Genomic DNA, 20,153 nt, shown 5'->3' with positions numbered 1-20,153 from the left:
TAACTCACAGAGTCAAAATCTGAGATGATTTCATTGAGGAAGCGCAGACACTCAATACCACCGTTATTGATGCTCTCCTCTGTGTAGAAGTCGGCAAAATTGGGCAGGGAGGCAAACATAACTCCAATCTCGTCGTAAGACTGGCTGTACAGCTCCTAAAGAGAGACAGGGCCAAAGTGCTCAAAGACAGTCTAAGTAAATGACGTGCTACAGAAATGAATGTCCTTCACAGCCATGACATGTGCACTCAGCTTTTTGGACACACAGGTCTCCCAGACTATCCTGACTTTGAATTGTTAGAAAGGCTCATTGCAACTTTGGAAACCAAAAAGCTTTGCTAGTTCCTGCCAACAGCCCCAGCTCTAGGAAAGAGGGCAGTGGGAAGCTGGGAAGTGAGGCATGAGAACCACTCAGACAAGAGTTGACAGGTGGGCTCACTAAGGCCTCGTCTTCTGAAACGGGCCTCAGATTATGGCTTGTGGAAACAATGTCTACGGTGGTGCTCTTCACCAAAAGAGATTCTTTCGCTTCTAATACTGTGGTGCTGTGTAGGTCCAGCCCTACCTGGACCCCCAGGCCATGTCACAAGAAGGCAGAAAGCCAGAATACAGCCCCATGGTTCCAGCATGGGGCCATGCCTCACCTCATCTCTCTTCTTGGACCCCAGGAAATGGCGTGCCACATGCTCAGGCAGCATGTTGGTGACCAAGGCTTCGTTCCAGCGTCGCATCTCATAAACACGTTCCTTCTGGTCGTGGACCTCAATCTTCCACAAGAACAGTGTCCGTGCCAGCTTTTCCACCTATGGATATAGCCACAGGCAAGGTGTGTGCCCTAAGCTGGCCATTTGAGGGAGTTCTCGGGTGGTCCAGTGGTTAGGACCAGGTGCTTTCACTGCTGTGGCCCTGGGTTTGGTTCCTGATTGGGGAACTAAGATCCCATAAAGTGCAACCAAAAAAAAAAAAAAAGTTGAGAAATGGGAACTTGAGAGGTTCCAACATGGAAAAACTGAAAGGAAGATGGAGATGGCTGGATAGCAGGGGAAATGAACCCCAGAAAGATTCATCTCATCAAAAAAGGCCACACCCTACAGCTGGGGTGAGGACCCCAGCCTCTGTGGTTACAGGAGGATGTGAGGGGCCTCCTGGGACCTCATTTTAGCTACAGATGGGCCTTGTGGGTGGTGGCAGCAGTGGGGATCTCGGTGCAGGCAAGAGAAGTCCCCATTTCCAGCAGGCTCCAGTCACCAAGTGGCTGGAGGTGGCTGCAGTTCTCTGACAAGCCACTGGGTGGCTCCTAAGCTAATATGGAAGTAAGTCCCTTGTGTGGGTACTTCCTCTCCCTCTTCCTCTTTTTCCTTTTAACCAAACAAAAATTTCACCAGCTTCTTTCCCTTTCTGGCTCTGTAGTCAGTGTGTTAGTGACCCCCAGAGCCAGGATGAGTGGAGATCCATGAGCCCCTGGCCTAGGAAATTATAGAGATTTTATCCAGGCTTCATGCCCCACCCCCAGGCTTCCATCAGCAGGTCAGAGCAAGAGGTAAGAACTGTTCTGGTATTGATACTCCTGAGGGAGACCAGGAGATGGCAGAGGCGGTGGCCTGACCGGGGTCACATGCCATGTGGGGTAAGGAAAACGGCATTCCCCAGGAGCTTGGGTTCTTAGATCCTGGGGCTGCTTCTCAGGAGGCCCTGAGAAGTCGGCGCGGAAGGGGCGGGTGTACAGGCACTCACGTGGCGGGAGAAGTAGTAAAAGCTCAGCATCATGACGAAGATCATCACTGTCATCGAGTACTTAGACGGCACCAGGGGCAGCCTGTGGGGCCCAGAATTCAGTTGAAAGTGTGCCATGCTGCCCTCTGCTGACAAGGGAGTTTTCATCCTCTCTAACGTGGCTATGCTGTTTCTTATCACCCCAGAAACCTTTCTCAGCAGCTTAAGCACCTTCATATCAAGTCCAGATGCCCACTGGACAGTAAAAATTTCTGAAATCACTGGGATTTTGTCTTAACTGTCAGCCAACTCCTGGACAGTTCTGGCTGCACTTGGAATCCACGTCAGGCCTTCAGAGCTGCTCCCTGGATGTTTATTAAACACCACATCACCTGACTGATCACAGCAGTAGCCTCAACCATGGAGGAATCTGGAGAAGGGAGAGACTAACATCTCAGTGATGGGATGAGAGCACAGTTGCACCATGCTTTTTTATAACTGTCAGCCATATTTTTGTGTGGAGCTGAGTTGGTATTATATGCATATATCACAATTTACATATCCAGTTAGTCTTAACTTCATTGGGGTTCTCCTTTGAGTTGGATGTTTGTACGTGTGTGGCTATTATGAACAGTGCAACTGTGGACATTCTAGTACATACATCTGGGGACAAATAACATGTACATTAATTTCTCTAAGGTGTATACATAGCAGTGGAGTTACTGAGTCATAGGTCTATTTTCACCTTTACTAATTAACTCCAAATTGTTTTCTTAAATGGTTGTACCTTTTTTTTTTTTTTTGGTCGTACCATTTATACTTCCACCAGCAATGTATGAGTTACCATAATCCATGATGTTATCAGCCTTCTTAATTTTTGCCAAACTGGTTGGTGTGTGACAGTCTTTCCTGGTGGCCTTAATTTGCATGACCCTGATTACTTGAATGCCCTTAATTTATTAGTGCCTGTTTAGACTTCTTTTGTGAAAGGCCTATTCAAGTCTTCTATCCATCTTCTCTGTTAGGTAATCTTTTTTCTTTTTTTTTTTTAACTTATTTAAAAGTCTAGTCAAGTCACTGCATCATAACATTCTAAAACTTCAGAGCTAAGATGGGATCTTGAAGAATTCTGCTGATAACCTCGTCAAGAGATGACAGACTCAGGCAAACTGGCCTACTGAGGCCCCACAGAGAACCACTGTGGTGGGGAAGGAGTCCGGGTGTTCTAGGCTGAATGCCACAGGGCCCCTTCCTCCAGCTTTTGAGGTCTGTTCCGCAGCCGTCACCCAGATGGCTGCTCCTCTCTCTACCTCTCCAGCCTGTTCTCTATTCCACCCTCGAGACCGGTCTGCATTCTCTTCACCTCAGGAGAGGCCAGTGTGGCCAGATAAGCACTAAAGTCTGCTCCAGCCTCCCACAGAAACATGCTGACTTTTGGAGCTTGAACATCCCATACAGTGTTCCTCTGAAAGGATGAGACCCTGGGGATTTGGCCTGTTGTACTTTGTCTCCTGAAGAAAGGGACCGGAAACGCAGGGCAGGACGGGAAAGTAGACACCCTTACCTGTCAGTGCCATTGAGCCCCGAGCTGGAAAACACCTGCATCTTCTCTAAGGCCACCATCGGAAAGCTGTCGGGACAGATAACAGCACATACTTGCACCCAGCCAAACACTGAGGTGACCTGGGCCTTCCAGTCCTCAAGAAGGGACCGGTTCTGTCCTGGGATTACAGCCAACCAGTCTGTGAGAAGCCACGAACTCTGATTCCCATACAAGCCTTTGATTAGCCCTAGAGACAGATGGCCAGCTCACTTGCAGGCCCATTGACCTTGAAGTGGGGACTGGGGAGGTGGGTGGGAGGAAGGAAACCATGCAGATCTCCAAACAGGCTTCATCTTACTTGTGCTGCTCGAAGCGTTTGCGGTCGTAATCATCAAAGATGGGGCGCCAGGCGTAGACGTTGATGACAGCTATAGCCCCCGCAATGAGCAGCATAAGTGTGAGCTTGACCATGTGGCTGACCTGCACCAGCATGATGGTAGCGATGAGGGACAGCACAGCCACGTAGTTGTAGTACTTGGGGTTCTCCACGCAGCCGTCCTCCACCTGCATCTCTGCGGTGCCGTTGGTAGGGCCTGTGTAGTACTGGAGACAGCTGAGCTGGAGGCCAGGACCGTGAGTGGGTGAGGAGAGCGTGGGGTGCAAGGGGACAGCAGACACTGGTAAGAAAAGGCTGGGCCGTGGCAGCTGTCACTTCCCTCAGAAACCCCGAGCAAGAAGAGAAAGTTTACCAGGGGACAGTAATGTGCAAGTCAGTAATTCCTGTTAAGAGCTTTACCATCATCTCTGATGATCATGAAAACTCTCTTTGTGTATTCTGAGTACTGGTACCATCGTATAAGGGGCTTCCCAGGTGGCTCTAGTGGTAAAGAACTTGCCTGCCAATGCAGATTAGACATAAGAGATGCCAGTTTGATCCTCCTGAGTCAGGAAGATGCCCTGGAGAAGGGAAGGGCAATCCACTCCAGCATTCTTGCCTGGAGAATCCCATGGACAGAGGAGCCTGGAGGGCTATAGTCTGTGGGGTCGTACAGAGTCAGACACGGCTGAAGCAACCTCGTACACAGTACACACACGATCATATAAAACAGACGGGCCATTCTTGGCCAAAGTAGCGAAATTAGCAGGTGGTAAAGCCAGACTAGGAATCTGGGGTTTAGGTTTCAGGCCCAAGATGCTCTTGCCCACATCACACTGTTGCCTTGGAGGAGCCATGGGCCAGCCAGTCAGCCACCCTACGGTTCACTGTGAGGGCAGCCAGTTCTCGCTCAGACTTCTTTCTGGAATCTGGTTGCCAGTCCCACTGCTGGGCAGATGTGGTCAATGGAAAGTGCATCCATAAATCAAATCAGATCTACTTCACTTTTAGCTCCTGGCTTTTATCTGGCTTTGGGAAAGCCCTCAGCATGTGACTCTAGCATGGGGAAAGTCTTAGCCAGATTTTCACCCCTCCCCTGGTGACCAGACCTCCTGCTGTCCTGCCAGTGTCCATGACCCTGCTAGATAGCGGTCCCCAGGCCCAGACGTCAGGTTCCAAGGGTTCCTGACATGCAGGAGACCTGGGCCTTCTCTTCCCTGCACTGTGGGCACCAGCTACCTGTGGGCATATCAGGGCTCTGAACCCCATTCCTGTTGAACTTAGATTGAATGGCCTAGGGCTTCTCACCTATATGCTGCCAGAATAAGTCTCCTGTGCTTCAGTGTTAAAGAGAACAACGCAAATACGGTTATATTTTTTAAAAATAGGACTCTTCAGAGAGTGCACCTAGTGCTACCAACATTGGAGGGAGCTGTGAGGCCTGGCGAGAGAGTACCAGTGACAGCTCTAAGCACCCAGTGCTCGGTACCTGGCTGGCTGCCCACAGCTGTCCCTCTGCCCCTTCACGGCACCTGCAGGAACTGAGGAGAGCAGAGCTCACAAGCTCAGTTGCTCAGTCCAACTCTTTGCGACCCCATGGACTGTAGCCCGCCAGGTTCGCCTGTCCATGGAGACTCTCCAGGCAAGAACACAAGTGGATTGCCATGCTCTCCTCCAGGGGATCTTCCCAGTCCAGGGATCAAACCCAGTTCTCCTGCATTGCAGGCAGATTCTTTACCATAGGAGCCACCAGGGAAGCCCCAGCAGGGGAGTAAATCTGCCACCAGCAGAGGAGCCGCCCCCAGTGACCCAGCTCTGGGAGGTCTGGCCTCGCTCGGATGGACGGAGGCCCAACAGGAGCGCTCCTCTTGGGGAGCAGGTTTACCTCCCTTGTCCTGCTCGACGCCTGACACTAGCCTCATTAGGGAACATTTAAGACACGCAGAAAGCTTAGAGTACAGGGCCCCTGAGGAGTGAGACATGGAAGACAAAAAGACAGGACAGGGGTTCAGAACTGCTTCAGTTCACTGGGTTGCTAGCTGGCTGTGTGACCTAAAACAACTGACTTAACTTCTCTGAGCAGCATTTTTTCACACGAAACTACAGATGACCTCTTGGGATTATACGGATTAAATGAACCAACCTACGTAAAGCCCCCAGCACAGGTCCTGGAGCTGGGCTCCTGGATGTGGGGAGAGCAAGGAGCTGGGCGAGGGAGAGAGGCAGTCTGGAAGGTACCCTGGGGAGATGACCCCACTGGTTGGGATGATCAGTTAGGAACCCAAGTGCCATCAAACCTGTGTCTACCAGCCAGTGTGGATAGCTGGGGGGACAGGATGGGCTGGCAACTGCTCATGCAGGTCAATTCAGAACCCTCCTATGAGAGCGGGCATCCCTTCAGCAGGACAGTGGGGGCTCACCATATCCACCACATTTGCCATGACAAGAATGAAGATGGCCAACATGGCCCAGGTGTTCCTGGCCCAGCGTGTCCGGTCGATCCAAGTAGAGAAGGCCACGAGCTTCTTAGGAAAGGCCTACAAGCATGGAATTTCAAGGGCCTTGAGCCTTGACAGCTTTTTCCTCTGTAAACAAGGCTGCTAATCACTCTCCTTGCTCCCACACTTCCTGGGAACCTGGGAAGTAGTGCTGTGCGCATGCATCAACCAAAACCCAACTGTGGCAGAACTGAGAAGGCACTTGGGTCCCAGCTCAGCCTACCAGTGCTGCCGAAGGTGTGGGTGGCACACCTGGCCCAGGTGTCAGAGCCCTTCCCAGAGCTGCTTGGGGATCAGCGGAGCCTATGGGTGGCCCTCCAGCAGCAGTCCACTCCTGGCCTCTGGATGGTGAAGCCAGGTCAGGAGTTTTCAGGGCCGGCTGACTTTGCCTGGACCCTCCTGCCTTCCCTGGGTCAGTATACCTAAAACCCCCAAGTTACTTGTGAGTTACTGCCAGATTAAATTTCCTAAAATGCTGCTTTTCCCTTGTCATTCTGATCAAAACCTCTGCCTGGCACCCACTGCTTATAGGAGAAAGTCTTAATCCCTTGTGTCTGGCTTTGGGTCCTTTGCAATTGGAGCCAGTTCACCTTCCAGCCAGTCCTCTTCTGCTTTTCAACACAGGTTCCCATTTATCTTGATACAGGCTCTCTCACCCTCATGTGCTCAAGGGCCTGGACCAAAGTGGGTGCAGAGCCAATAGTGAAGGAGTCTGTCATAAATGAATGGGTGGTGCTGACACCACAACAGGAGTCGTCTACTTGGCGGGAGCTGACAGCGCACAGCTCCACCAGCACTGGCTCTCGCCGGGAGTGGTCCTCACTTCCAGAAGGCTCTGAGCCAGGAGGGGCTGCGCTTCTTACCCGGGGAAAGATGGCAGCCAGCGAGCAGATCGTCAGGATCAGGAGCAGAGCCTCCCCAGCCACAAAGGTCACATAGTTCGTCATGAGCCTGTGAGAGAGAGAACACGGTGAGGACGGGCCCGGGGCTGGGGCTGGGGGGGGCGGGGCTGTGCCCCAGAAGTTCCACGTGATCTCCCCTCCACACAGCTGTGCGCAGGGTCTGGGGACACACAACCGTCTCCAGCTGTAACTGTTCTTTAGAGGCATTTCCCAGAGAAGGGCAGACTTACAGATGCCCTGGGTAGAGCCCAGTGAAATCTGGGAAGGGATTCTTAGGAACAAGCCTTCTGCCATGTCACTATGATGGAAGGGGAGAGCATGGAACAGAGCAGCTTATGGCCAAGGGCTGCTGAGCTGACAGTGTTCACTGCATCTCTAGACCTTAACCCTAGGTGCAAAGTAGACAGTAAATATTTGTGAAGTAAATGAAAGAATTTGGTCCTCAGATTGCCGGGGGAAATATCAATAACCTCAGATATGCAGATGATACCACCCTTATGGCAGAAAGTGAAGAGGAGCTAAAAAGCCTCTTGATGAAAGTGAAAGAGGAGAGTGAAAAAGTTGGCTTAAAGCTCAACATTCAGAAAACGAAGATCATGGCATCTGGTCCCGTCACTTCATGGCAAATAGAGGGGAAACAGTGGAAACAGTGTCAGACTTTATTTTTGGGGCTCCAAAATCACTGCAGATGGTGACTGCAGCCATGAAATTAAAAGACGCTTATTCCTTGGAAGAAAAGTTATGACCAACCTAGATAGCATATTCAAAAGCAGAGACATTACTTTGCTGACTAAGGTCCATCTAGTCAAGGCTATGGTTTTTCCAGTGGTCATGTATGGATGTGAGAGTTGGACTGTGAAGAAGGCTGAGTGCCAAAGAATTGATGCTTTTGAACGGTGGTGTTGGAGAAGACTCTTGAGAGTCCCTTGGACTGCAAGGACATCCAACCAGTCCATTCTGAAGGAGATCAACCCTGGGATTTCTTTGGAAGGAATGATGCTAAAGCTGAAATTCCAGTACTTTGGCCACGTCATGCAAAGAGTTGACTCATTGGAAAAGACTTTGATGCTGGGAGGGATTGGGGGCAGGAGAAGAAGGGGACGACCAAAGATGAGATGGCTGGATGTCATCACTGACTCGATGGACACGAGTCTGAGTGAACTCCGGGAGTTGGTGATGGACAGGGAGGCCTGGTGTGCTGCGATTCATGGGGTCGCAAAGAGTCAGACACGACTGAGCGACTGAACTGAACTGAACTGGACAATTCTGAGTTAGCCAGATATTATTATCTTCAGATCATCAGCATCCTGATCTTTCACTTTACAGGGGAGCAAACTAATGCTCCAGGAGCCCTTAGAGATGTGCCCAAGGTCATAGAACAAATAGGCGACAAGCCACACCCCGAACCTAGGACTATGTGACAAGTCCAGGGCTCTTTTAAGTTTCCCAAACTGTGACCAAAACAGGGCTCCACACCTCTCCTGGTGAGGAATCCCTGAACTGGAGCGAACTGCTGATCGGCTACGGGGAGAAAGCAAGGGAAGAGGCAGCCATCCTTCAGTTCAGGCTTCAGCAAGGATTGGGGCAAGGATTCCACAACACCTTGCCTTGCCTTGCCCTGGAGGACCTGCTGCTGTGAGAGGAGACAAGTCTACACTCAGAGCCTGAAATCTGTCTTTACTAAGATGAGCCAAGAAAGGGAGCAGGTGGGCCATGGTGATTGAGGTCGAAGAGCATCTCCAGCCCATCTTCTTGTCCCAGCACCACTCAGGCCCACCCAGCCAGATGTCCATCCCCTGGACCCCTCCCTTCCTCAGCTTTCTCAGCCCTGGTGTGAGCTCCACTTTGATGCTAGTTCTATTCCAAGACCCAGGGGGCAGACAGAAGGAAGGGGGTGCAGGGCACAGACCCAGCATTCCCTGGGCTGCTCTGGGGGTGCAGCACAAGGAACCCAGCCTGAGGCCCCAAGTCAGGCTCCATCTGAGGCCTTCTCCCTTCAGGCCTCCAGCCTAGGTAGCTCGTCCCCTTCCGCCCTCCCAACTGTCGGGCCTGCCCTGGCCGCCCCGCACCAGGGGTCAATGAGGATCTCCACCACGGCCGTGCAGAGCAGGACAACGCAGGAGCAGCTGAAGGCAGCCCCGCTCTGCTTCTCCTTCTCCACTGAGTAGCGAGTTTCCATCTCGGGGTCCATGAACCGCATGGACAGGAGGAAGGTGTTTCTCTTCTTCACTCTGCAGTGCAAACAAGCCCCGTGAGACACATTTAAGAAGACTAAACTTCCTAGACTGCGTGCCAGGGCCGCTCAAGGCTAAGACCAAGGGGCTGGGTGTCCACAGGGCCGCTTACACCTGGGCAGACTCTCGCTCGAGCAGCGCCTCGTTGAGTAGCTGGTTGAGCTCATGCTCGTCCTCAGAGGCATCCACCACACGATCAGCCAGGTCCTGAAGGCGCAGCCTCCGGCGAGGGTTGGGGAACGAGGGGTTGTCGGCCTGCAAGGCAGGGCAGCAGAGTTGGGGGGGGGGGCAGGTGGGATGGAGCGGGAAGAGGCTGGGGAGACACGGCAGCGTTGGGGGAAAGAGGAACAGAAGGGATCGCAGAGCACCGCCCCATGGCTCTCAAAACCATCTCCTGGGGAAAGTCTTCCCAGTGGTCTCATGTGGCTCCATCCTGCTTGGGTCTGGACCCAAAGCCTCAGGCCTTCTGGCTTTCCCTGAACCTACCCAGGCCCCGTGCCCCTAACAGGAGCTCTGCGGTGACCACCCACTAATGGTAGTGTGGGGAGCAGCCACCGGGCTCCTGAACAGGAGACCTCGAGTCAGAGATTGCTGCTGGGCAGCGTGGTGCCAGCACCTCCTGCTGTGAGGATGGGGGTGTCACACAGCCGTATGCATCGGCATTCTCAGGGATGTAAAAGACCCCCAGCCCTCGGGCTTAAGGGAGCTCTTAAAAGAGCTCAGATCTGGCTCATCTGAGGGGAGGAAGATCTGAGGGGGAAAGCAATGCAGAGAAACTAACAATCTTACTGCTAGTGGGGTGGTGGGGCTGGGGTGCCCCCTACCATTTTTATTCCTGGTTACAAAGGAGAAGCATCAGCTCCAGACACATGTCTCCAGACCATGACTACACAGCCATCAGTCCAAACAACAACTGGGACTGGCCTCCTTAGGGCTGTCTGGGTGGGTCCAAGTGTCTATCCAGAAGCCAGAACCAAGATGCCCCGGGCTGGAGCTCAGGCATGCCTTGGGTGGAGTCTGACCCGTATAATCCACGCTCCTCCAGCCCCAATTTCTTCTCTGTAACACAACACGGATGCTCTTTTCCAGCACCAGGAACCTCTCTCCTTGAAGCATATCTGAGAGCAATGCGACACTGGCTAATCGTGAGGACAGAAGTCACAGGCTGCTAATTAAGCCTGTGTGTCCTTGTTAGTGAATTACACTGCTTTGGTATTCCACTTTCTATCAAGAAAATCACAACAAGGAAGAGTTACTGAGCATTGTGGTGCTCAAGAAAACCCAGTTTTTCTTCAGCCCCATCCACCCTCTTGTCCTCCAGCACCTGGTCTACAGGCACAGGGCAGCAGAGACCAGCGGTGAGGCTGACCAGGTCACGGCAGCCTCTGCAGGGCCGAGACCCATCTCAGCACTTGCCTCTGTCAGTGGATGTACTGAGGAAGCTCTTCAGTAATGGACGGATCCTGGACAGGATCCTGAACCCCCAAAGTGGACCCTGATCTCAGGGGGACAGCCTGTTGATTCCTTTAGAAACCCTCCATCTGAGCACAGGACTTGCGGGGTTTGGACCTAGCTAGAGAGGTGGGTACAGCCCTGAAGGCCCACTTCCAAAACGGTCCAATCCTGGAGCAGTGTCCACTGGTGTCCTCGTGTCCTCAGACCTACAGGGTTAGGGACATCAGAGCTGGACCAGGCCGTGGCAGTGGGCACGTCTTCTGACCTTAGCCACCCCATCCCCAGTAACTGAAGAGGGGCCAGTGAGACCAGGTTGGGGGTGACCTGCCCCAGGTTATGCAGTTCCAAGGATGGAGCCCAGCTAGGGGCCAGGCCTGCCCTTCAGCTCAGGACTCTTCACCTTCTGCCTCCCCATCTCCGCCCACATCCCGGGGCTCAGCCCCAGACATACCTGGGCGTCTTGCTCCTCGGGCTCCTCAGATATAGAGCTGCTGGTGTGAATGCTCCCGTTGGACTCCTTGGTCTCAATGAGGGCAGGGGAGCTGGGCTTTGAGGAAGGCAGCACTCCGTTCAGCAGGGCCTGCAGCAGAAGGGAGGGGCCATCAGGGGCCCCCAGGCACTGCCAGCCACCCACCCAGGTGAGGGGCTGGTCTACTCTCTGATTTGGAATCTCCCCACTAGAGTTCAGAGGCCTCATGGCTTTAGAAATCTCACTATTCGTTTCCTCCTCCAGAACATCCACTTTAGAATGCTGTAATTTTCTATTATTAAATTTCTAGTATTAAAACTTTTCCAAGCAGAGAAAGATCCTATTGTTCCAACTGCTATTTCTAAGTAACTCAGGGACATAGAGCTTCACAGGGATCATTTTTGGGGTAGAGAGCCCTGTCAAATGCCTTCCAAATGTCTGAATAAATTCCATAAACCAGTTTCCCCAGGGATTAGTACTTTTCCGTGACAGAATAAATGAGATTCTCTACACAGGAACACTGGAGAAGGAAATGGCAACCCACTCCAGTATTCTTGCCTGGAGAATCCCAAGGACGGAGGAGCCTGGTGGGCTACAGTTCATGGGGTCGCAAAGAGTCGGACACGACTAAGCGACTTCACTTCACTTCACACAGGAACACAGTCCACTCATTCATTTACTGAGTATTTATCGAGTAGCTACTGTGTGACAGGAATGGTTTTAACTTCTGGGGACACAGACACAATGTCCTGACCTGGGATCACACCTTCTAGTGAGGACAGGCAGGCAGCAGTGAAACAAAGAATAAATGATTACAGGAAGTCTGAGAGCAGGGCCTGGAGAGGCAGGGGAGGCAAGGGACACAGGGGTTCCCGGAGAGGTGAGTGTAAAGGGGAGGCTGGGGAGGAGTCACTGTGAGGATAACATTTCCGTAAACACGTGAAAGAGCACATTATGCAGCTCTCAGGTTTGGGGGAGCAGGAAGCCTGGAGTGGGCGTGCACCCGGAGTGGGCGTGCACCCGGAGGGTCTGAGCAGCAGCCAAGAGGCCGGCGCTGCTTCAGTCGAGCGAGTGAGTGAAAGGTGAGGACCTGCTGGATGGGGTTCCTGACCTCAGGGGACTTCGGCTTTTCCTCTGAGTGAGACGGGGACCAAAGGAAGATGCTGAGCCAGGGGTTGGTGACATGATTCACCCAACATCCCTGCAGGACCACTCTGGCAGCTGTGAGCAGACAGGGCAGTAGGGTGAGGGCAGGAGCAGGGTGACAAGTTGGGGGACCACCGTGCTGACACAAGCATGAGACGACCATGGTGCAGGTGGGACGCGGCTGCCAGGGTGAAAAGAGGGGGCCTAGAGGCACATCGCGCAAGAAGGGGCTCATGGATTGTAGATGGGGCAAGGGTGTCTTCAAAGATTTGGGGCTGAGCAGTTAAAAGAAGGGAGTTGCCACTGATCGAGATTAGGAAGACCAAGGAAGAGTGGGTTCTAGGGTGGAGAGAGGTTTGGGAGCTCGGCTTTGGACCAGTGGGCCTTCCCAGGTGGTGAAATGATGAAAAAACCTGCCTGTCGATGCAGGAGACACAAGAAATGCAGGTTCAATCCCTGGGTTGGAAAGATCTCCTGGGGGAGGAAATGGCTCTATCCACTCCAATATTCTGGCGTAGAGAATCCCATGGACAGAGGAGCCTAGCAGGCTACAGTCCATGGGGTTGCAAAGAGTCAGACACGACTGAGCACGCATGTGCACGCACACACAGATGGAGATTCACACGTGGCTGGAAGTTTAGCGCAGGGATGCCAGTGGGGCTGAGATCGCAATCTGGGAGCTGTTGGCGATGGCACTCAGGACAACTAAATGAGACTGGCAACAAGGTCCATAGAGACGGGAGACGTCTTTCCAACACTTGGGAAGGATTCGTTGTGATAACTCTTCTCACACTCTCCTCCTCATCACTCTGTTCAGCTAAACCACGAGGCGAGGTCACTGCAGATGGAACGGTGTCTGCTCCCGTGAGGCCCAGAGAAGCCCTGTCACCTCCGTCCCTTCTGCTCCCTGTCACCACTCACACGTGGCTCGTGCATCACCTCCTCTATCTTGTCCGTGCTCGACTGCTTCCAACTCACTCCCTGCTGAGCAGGTTTGGTGATCTGCTAGCTCGGCCTTCTCAGAGCACATCTGGAGCAGGAGAGGTTCTGAACTCCCGTTGAGCTAATCACAAAGGCTTATGATAACTGTGCTAAGCTGTCAGCACAGTTAACACCCACTGGGGGCTGACAGTTCCTGCAGCGCCTGGTAGAGAAAACAACTAACGGATACGATCTATAGCAGGCCAGCATCTTACGTTCTCCGAGAGAGATGCGCCACAGTGCTGGGCATGAAGCAGATGCCTGACACAGATCTGACGAGCATCGTGTGACAGAAGGTTCATCTCATAAACAACAAAGTCTACAAATCAAAGGTGCAGAAAGTCCTCAAAGGTTAGATATGAACATGCCGTTCACAGAAGAGAAGCCCCAGGCTGACAACCACGTGGAAAGTGTCCAGTCATACTAATAACTGAAGAAATGCGATTAAAACAGTGAGATATCCTGGCTTCATCTTTCAGATGAATGAAGAAAAAAGTGAGTCAAAAACCAGCAAGGGCCCAGGGAGGGTGGCAGGAGGTAGGGACGTGGGTTAAACTTACATTGTGCAGAACCTTTAACCCAGCTTTTCCACTTTGAGACATTTATATTTTTCAGGTAAAGGCATCTAAGAAACAGCTGAAAGTCAACTTTACAAAACACTGAAAACCTGGATCGCCTCAAAATGTCAGTACAAGTTTTGAAGGGAACAGCGCCCATGATTCCATGAGGAATGGGTCGGCTCGTTTGTCTGGTTGGAGCATTTGGGAAGTCTGACTCCCGTCCATGGGATGCTGTCGCCTGTGCTTCCTTCCTGCATGGTGGCATCTGGGTTCTGGGGCCCAACAACTCAGACCCCACTCCTACTCACCCGGAGCCTCTGTGCCAGTGTTTCAAGCTACACATCCATGAACTCAATTTTTCTCTAATTGGAAAACTGAATAGTGAAACACAGCTTTATAAAGATGCTGCTGCCAAGCCAAGACCCCACCCGTAACCCTCTCGGGGGTGTCAGGAGCCACAAACAACCCCTGACTCACATGATGCACCATGCAAGGGTTGACTGAATAAGAAAACACAAGATTAGAGCAACAGGAATGTGTGTGGCTGTCACAGACACATTTGACTGCTGCTCTGTGACTTCAAGGTGGTCCCTAGGACAAGCAAATTTGTGGGTAATTTTTTTTAAGGAGTAACATTTTAAAATTTACTAAAAACTTTTTTTTGGCCAGAAACTGTAAATGTTCCATCACTTCACAAAGGTCACTGATTTCTCAAATGATTGTCAGTTAGCATCTTACAGAATTGCTTAGAAGGAGACTTTTTGTTTTTTCTAGGGAATATATTGAAGTTCCTCGTGTAGCTCTCATAAAATATGAAGACTCAAGGCTTCTGTGACCGGGTCAAGTGTCATTTCCTGGGGCTCTACTTTCCACCCTGACATTTCCTAATTTTCTGCAGGACACCTTTCTACTTTTTCTGAGTTCTTTAGAGCGTTTCCTGTTGCTCAGACTTTACCCTTGGCACAAAATACCTTGTACTGCCCTTTGCTCTAACACTGCACCAAGAGGACCTCTCATGGTCCTGCCAACTCTTCTACAATCTCATCTCTAGGCCTGGGGGGTGGGCGGAGGACTCACCGAGCCGTTGAGGCCGTTTTGGGCAGCTGTCTTCTTCACCTCTGGCTTGGAAGCGATGATGAGGTAGGTCTCGATGCCCTTCTCTTCCAGGTAATCACAGCGACTGCCCCCCTCGCCCGGCTCCACATCGAACTCTCCTTTCAGGCAGTCCATGGTGCTCTGGGAGATGTGCACGCGCCTGGGTTCCGGTGAGAGGGGCCCTGAGCACAGGCCAGGCAGCCCCCACCCCGCCTGCTGCCCCCGGGACACAGCAGTGCCCGGCGAGTCCTGCCACTAGCTGGCTGTGTGGGCAGCCACGCACGTCCCCCTCTCTGAGCCTCAGCGGTCAATCCGTGAGACGGTCTGTCCTCCCAGGCGGCTGAGTGTATCAGATGAGATAAAGAACTAAAGTCTGCTCTGAACACGAAGGTCATATAGTCTGATTAGTATCCACCCGGTGTGAGTCTCAGCTGTACCACCAGCTGTCAGGGGGTAGTAACCCATGTCTAGGGAGCCACTTTGAGGAAGAGAATTGTGACTGTGTCCGAGGGAAGCCCCCCGGACCCAGGCTGGGAAGTTTTTGCCACATCCCTGTCCATCCTGAGGACAGGGCCTGCCCTGCCAACCCTGACCGAGTCTGTAAAGAGCTCAGTGAGATGTGCAGGTGCTTCAGGGCTTGTCAGGAGACTCCCACAGCTAATAACGCCCTCCACTGAGACCTGCGCCCTGCAGGAGCTGCGGGGACCTCGGAGCCCAGCAGCCCCATGGCAAGTAAAGGGGAGGTTGGACAGGCTCCTGCAGGGCGCAGGAGGAGGAGCTGCTCCTGGGTGTGGAGGCCTGGTGCTCCAAGGTCCCTCGTCCCTCGTCTAGACCACAGCCCCGAGGGATGGCTGGGACAGTCCCCTCCCTCAGCCCCTATGCCCATCCCCACCCTGGGAAGGAACACACGCTCACCCAGGGATGCCGCCAGCCTCCATCTTGTTGGCCACAGTGACGTCGGTGGACCACACATCGTACTGCCAGCGTTTCTGGCCGAGGACGCCCCCCAGCACGGTGCCCGTGTGCACCCCCACTCGCATGTCCACCCCAGTCTTCGTCTTCTCCCGCACATACCTGCCAGGTACCCACACAAAGAAGGGCGGGTTGAGCCTGTGCCCAGCCAGGCGGCCAACTCCTCCGCAGTTGCTACCAGCTGGCCCCCCTGCTTTCTGCCCACATCTGAGTCACCCACTGCTGGGGTTACAGCAGGCAGCGGCCTGAGCCCACATTCAACAACCTGTGTGTGATTTGAGGGGAGACGGGGCCGGAAACAGCAGAGACCCTCTGCCCCTGAGGGACCTCCGACTGCTCTCATCTGTGCAGCTGACATCACCGAGCACCTACTATGTGCAGGCCCTGTGCTAGGTGTGTGTGTGCGAAGGGGACCACCCCCCAGCCTGAGACCTCCAAGAGGAGACACACGTGAATTTCAGAATTTTGCCCAACCGTGATGGGAGTGGAAGTGAATCTCTAAAACCTGAACCATGGTCTCCAGGGAAAGGCAGTCCCGGCTTCTCTCCAGCCAGTCCTAGAGGAGGGTGCTCTAGCAATGCAAAACTACCCCCTTGGACACACACTCAATTCCCAGACTCAGCAAGGTGCTTTTGGGGGACTGATGCCACCCAGGGACCCCCAGAGGCCTCGAGGGGATAACCAGGAGCATCCCCCAGGGATCTCCAAGCTCAGGGTGCAGAGACCGCAGTGGAAAAAGATCCTGGGGGTGCAGAGCTCACTGCCCTCAAGGCTCCCGGCCTCAAGGCAGGAGCCAGAGCTCTGAGCTCAGAGACCAGGGTTCCAGGCCTGGCTCTGCTGCCCAGACACCTTGTGACCTCAGTGGTCACTCCTCTGCTGCCCTTGGACTTCCTGGTTCAAAAGATAGGCATGGGGATCTCTGAACTTATCTGTCCAGAGATAAGTGGGGGGTCATGATGAGGAAACACAGGGAGAAGAGATGGGGGGACACTTGGGAGGAAAATAAAGAAAATGTGAGGTGGAGGCGTTTCATGATGAGGGCACCTCCTAGCAGAACAAACAGCATGGCCTGAGGCTGGAAAAGCCTCCATCGGAGGCTGCACCCACGTCACACCCTGACAGACCCTCCTAGGGGGCCTAGGTTGCACAGGGCCCACCCAAACATGCCAGCTTGGAAGGTGTGCTTCTCCAAGGGGCCGGGACCCATACTCTGGGAGCCCCCCCATCCCCCGCCAGCGGCACCCACTTACGAGATGGCCTCCACCATGGCGAGCCCCATGAGGATGGAGCAGACAGCGTGGTCCTCCCGGTAGTCAGGCAGCCCGCAGATGCAGTAGTAGCAGTCGCCCAGGATCTTAATCCGCAGCTGGTGGTATTTCTGAAAGGGCAGGGTGTGGACTGGGGTCCCGAGGCACCCCCTCCTCGGTGAGGAGGGGCGAGAGGCAAAGACCGCTGGGGAAGGCTGGGTGGGAGGAAGTCGTGGGAGCCAGGGAGGAGGGGGAGGGGCAGGCCCAGGCCACGTGGGTGCCCCCCACCCCCCACCCCCCACCATGGAAAGCCAGCTGAGGGGCAGGGTACTTACAGCCGCCAGCTTGTCAAAGCGGGCAAAGAGCTCATTAAGCAGCTTCACAAGCTCCTGGGCACTGCAGGCTGAGGACAGCTGGGTGAAGCCCACGATATCAGCAAAGAGGATGCTGGAGGGGAGGAAGGCTCAGCAGTGAGGACGCGGATAGCAAGCAGGGCTCTGTGCTAATCACCGCCAGCTCCCACTCCAGCCCCCAGGCAGCCAGGTCCTCGCTCAGGCCCCTAAGTGGTGAGACCCTGGCACATCCAGGGCGCAGTCAGGGCTCTGGCCTCTAGCTTAGCTTGTCTGTGGTGTATGTACAATGACGGGTCTGGACCCTACAGCCCATCTCAGCCCCCAACGTCTGGCAGCAAGGCAGCTCCTGCAGGGGCTGAGGTTCATACTGTGGGGAGGGGGTGCATGTTTCCAGGAAGACTCTCGAAGTCCACAGTCCTCAGTCGACCCCCTGAAGTCCCCATCCAGTGCTCGGAACCCAGGCCCGGGGCCGGCGCACCTGACGTTCTCGTGGCGGTACATGTACATGGTGTTGAACTGCTGCTGGTCCTTCTGGCTCTCGTCCTTCTTCATGTCCTTCAGCATCTCATCAGCCACGTGCTTGGGCAGGATGGAGAGCATAAGGTTCTCCTGTGGGGGAGGAGAGGGTGAGCGGGAAGGGCAGGGCCGGTGTGGACACTCTGGGAAGAAATGCCCCAATCCTGATCACAGACATGGGCCAGGAACCAGGTGACCTTCCCTGGAGACCTGGCAGGGCAGACCCCACCCTGGGACGCAGCTGGAGGCCCAGGACAGGTCAGTTCCTGCCCTGAACAGGCTGAGTGTTGAGACCTGAGCATCTTCAGAGCACTGATGGGGCTCAGAAACCCATGGAGAGACTGAGTGACTCGTTACCATGAAGCCCTTAGAACGGCGTCTGCACACAGCAAGTATCCTTATACCTTAGCTGCTCTTGTGTTGCTTGACGTGAAGTGTCACTAAGTCACTGAGACAGAAAGTGTCCCAGAAAGACAAGGTCTACACTTGCCCCGGGCTTCCAAGCTGACCACAGGCTTACGGATGACAAGCTCCAGGCGGTTTTCAGGTCAGCAGGAGACCTTCTGTCCCTCGGCCAGACCTGTGAGCTCTGTCTGGTCCAGGCATCAGGATGAGGGGACACAAAGAAGGATCCTGCCTTCCATGCTCATCTCAGCCTTTTTCTCCCCCTGACATATGCATGCGGGGTGAACAGTAATATAAGGAATCAGCAGGTGTGTGAGGGGCTGGGGAGGACATGCCAGGCTGGGAAGGGTGGTGAGGGACCAGAGGACACCAAGGATCAAGAAAGTCCAGCGTGGTGCTGCCCGTCTACTGCAAACTCCACAGCCTTTGCCCACACGGTCAGGCCTCTCCCACACCCTCGGACTCTGCACCAAACTCTCCTCCAAAAAAAGACTCTCTGGGCTCCCTGGGAACCTTGGGGACAGCAAGATACAATCTAGTCCTGTGTGGTGGCCACTCCTAGCACAGTCTGGGCTCTAGGACTGTCAACCAGGGCCGGACAAAGGCAGCAGCTGAAACACAAAGCGTTGCAGCTCTGATGCCCCACACCCGGGTGCCTCGAAGACAACAGGGCGAGGGGATCAGGGGCTCATCTCTGGGGAGTGCCACGGGGGGAACTGTCACCTTTTGCATCATATGCTTCTGTAGCTTTTTGCAAGAGAACAGATGAATTCTGAAAGCAGATCATCATTCAATGTCAAATTGTCAAATAATAAGAAAGTGGCTGTGTTGCAAATTACGGCTACGGATCTTCATGTGCCGTGTGAGGCAGCCTCAAGGTCGACCAGGAACGATTAAGCAGGCAGAGTCTACTTTAAGGTAGAGTCTGATGGGGGCCTCCCAGGTGGCAGTGGTGGTAAAGAACCTGCCTGCCAATGCAGGAGACATAAGAGATGTGAGTTTGATCCCTGAGTCAGGAAGATCCCCTGGAGGAGGGCATGCCAACCCACTCCAGTATTCTGCCTGGAGAATTCCAGGGCAGGGTCTACCTTAAGTCACTCTGATAAAACAGGTCTTAAATAAGAAGGAGGCATAGTGTATACAGAAGAAGGGACAATTTGTCAGATGAGAAAAAATGCAGGAAAGGGACTTGACAGGAAAGAACATTCTAAGAAGGTGGAGGGCAGGAGCAGGAAAGTGGCTGAGTGGGCAGTGAAGGAGGGCTAGGCCCATGTCACAACCCCAGGACTTTCGTGCCGGCCAGGCTCTGCTCTCGCCTTCCACGTCTGATTTCACAGCCCCGGATGGCTTCCACAGTGTTCTCCTCTGGGGCCCCAAGGCCTCCTCCACATGACCCACTTGCTTTCACGGCCCCGACTCCCCCTGACTTCCCTAGTGGCCCCTCCCAGTAGACAAGCTGGACACCATCTGTTTTCTCTGCATGCCTTCCTGCCCTCTGCTCTGGTGTCACTCTAGAACACCCTTCCTCACCGACCTGCCACCTCCCCAGAGCCCCCAGCCCCTGGCCAGGTGTGTTCACCCTGCTCCTCACTTATACCCACTTTACCAGCATCTTCGCTGATGCTGACCTTGTTTGCCCTTACACGTCAGAGATTCTAAACCCATTCCTGGGTCCTGGCCTCTTTTAAG

The 20,153-nt window shown here is 53.7% G+C and overlaps 1 protein-coding gene across 3 annotated transcripts in view; it reads right to left on the bottom strand.

The window, feature by feature from the left end:
* ADCY3 (adenylate cyclase 3) overlaps positions 1-20,153 on the bottom strand; it is an 86,114-nt gene that overhangs the window by 4,419 nt on the left and 61,542 nt on the right. For all 3 annotated transcript variants that reach the window (XM_040224487.1, XM_040224488.1, XM_040224489.1), the window contains 15 exons: positions 18,022-18,152; positions 17,526-17,637; positions 17,194-17,321; positions 15,887-16,045; positions 14,954-15,131; positions 11,172-11,300; positions 9,378-9,520; positions 9,101-9,262; positions 6,993-7,080; positions 6,052-6,168; positions 3,614-3,873; positions 3,277-3,342; positions 1,734-1,815; positions 644-802; positions 9-155 (listed from right to left, as the gene is read on the bottom strand). In XM_040224487.1, coding sequence (XP_040080421.1) covers positions 9-155; positions 644-802; positions 1,734-1,815; positions 3,277-3,342; positions 3,614-3,873; positions 6,052-6,168; positions 6,993-7,080; positions 9,101-9,262; positions 9,378-9,520; positions 11,172-11,300; positions 14,954-15,131; positions 15,887-16,045; positions 17,194-17,321; positions 17,526-17,637; positions 18,022-18,152 — 2,061 coding nt within the window. The remainder of the gene's footprint in view (positions 1-8; positions 156-643; positions 803-1,733; positions 1,816-3,276; positions 3,343-3,613; positions 3,874-6,051; positions 6,169-6,992; positions 7,081-9,100; positions 9,263-9,377; positions 9,521-11,171; positions 11,301-14,953; positions 15,132-15,886; positions 16,046-17,193; positions 17,322-17,525; positions 17,638-18,021; positions 18,153-20,153) is intronic.

Source organism: Oryx dammah, unplaced genomic scaffold (assembly GCF_014754425.2).
Source record: "Oryx dammah isolate SB20612 unplaced genomic scaffold, SCBI_Odam_1.1 HiC_scaffold_25, whole genome shotgun sequence".
Classification (NCBI taxonomy): Eukaryota; Metazoa; Chordata; class Mammalia; order Artiodactyla; family Bovidae; genus Oryx; species Oryx dammah.
This window is presented reverse-complemented; position numbering and strand designations above follow the sequence as displayed.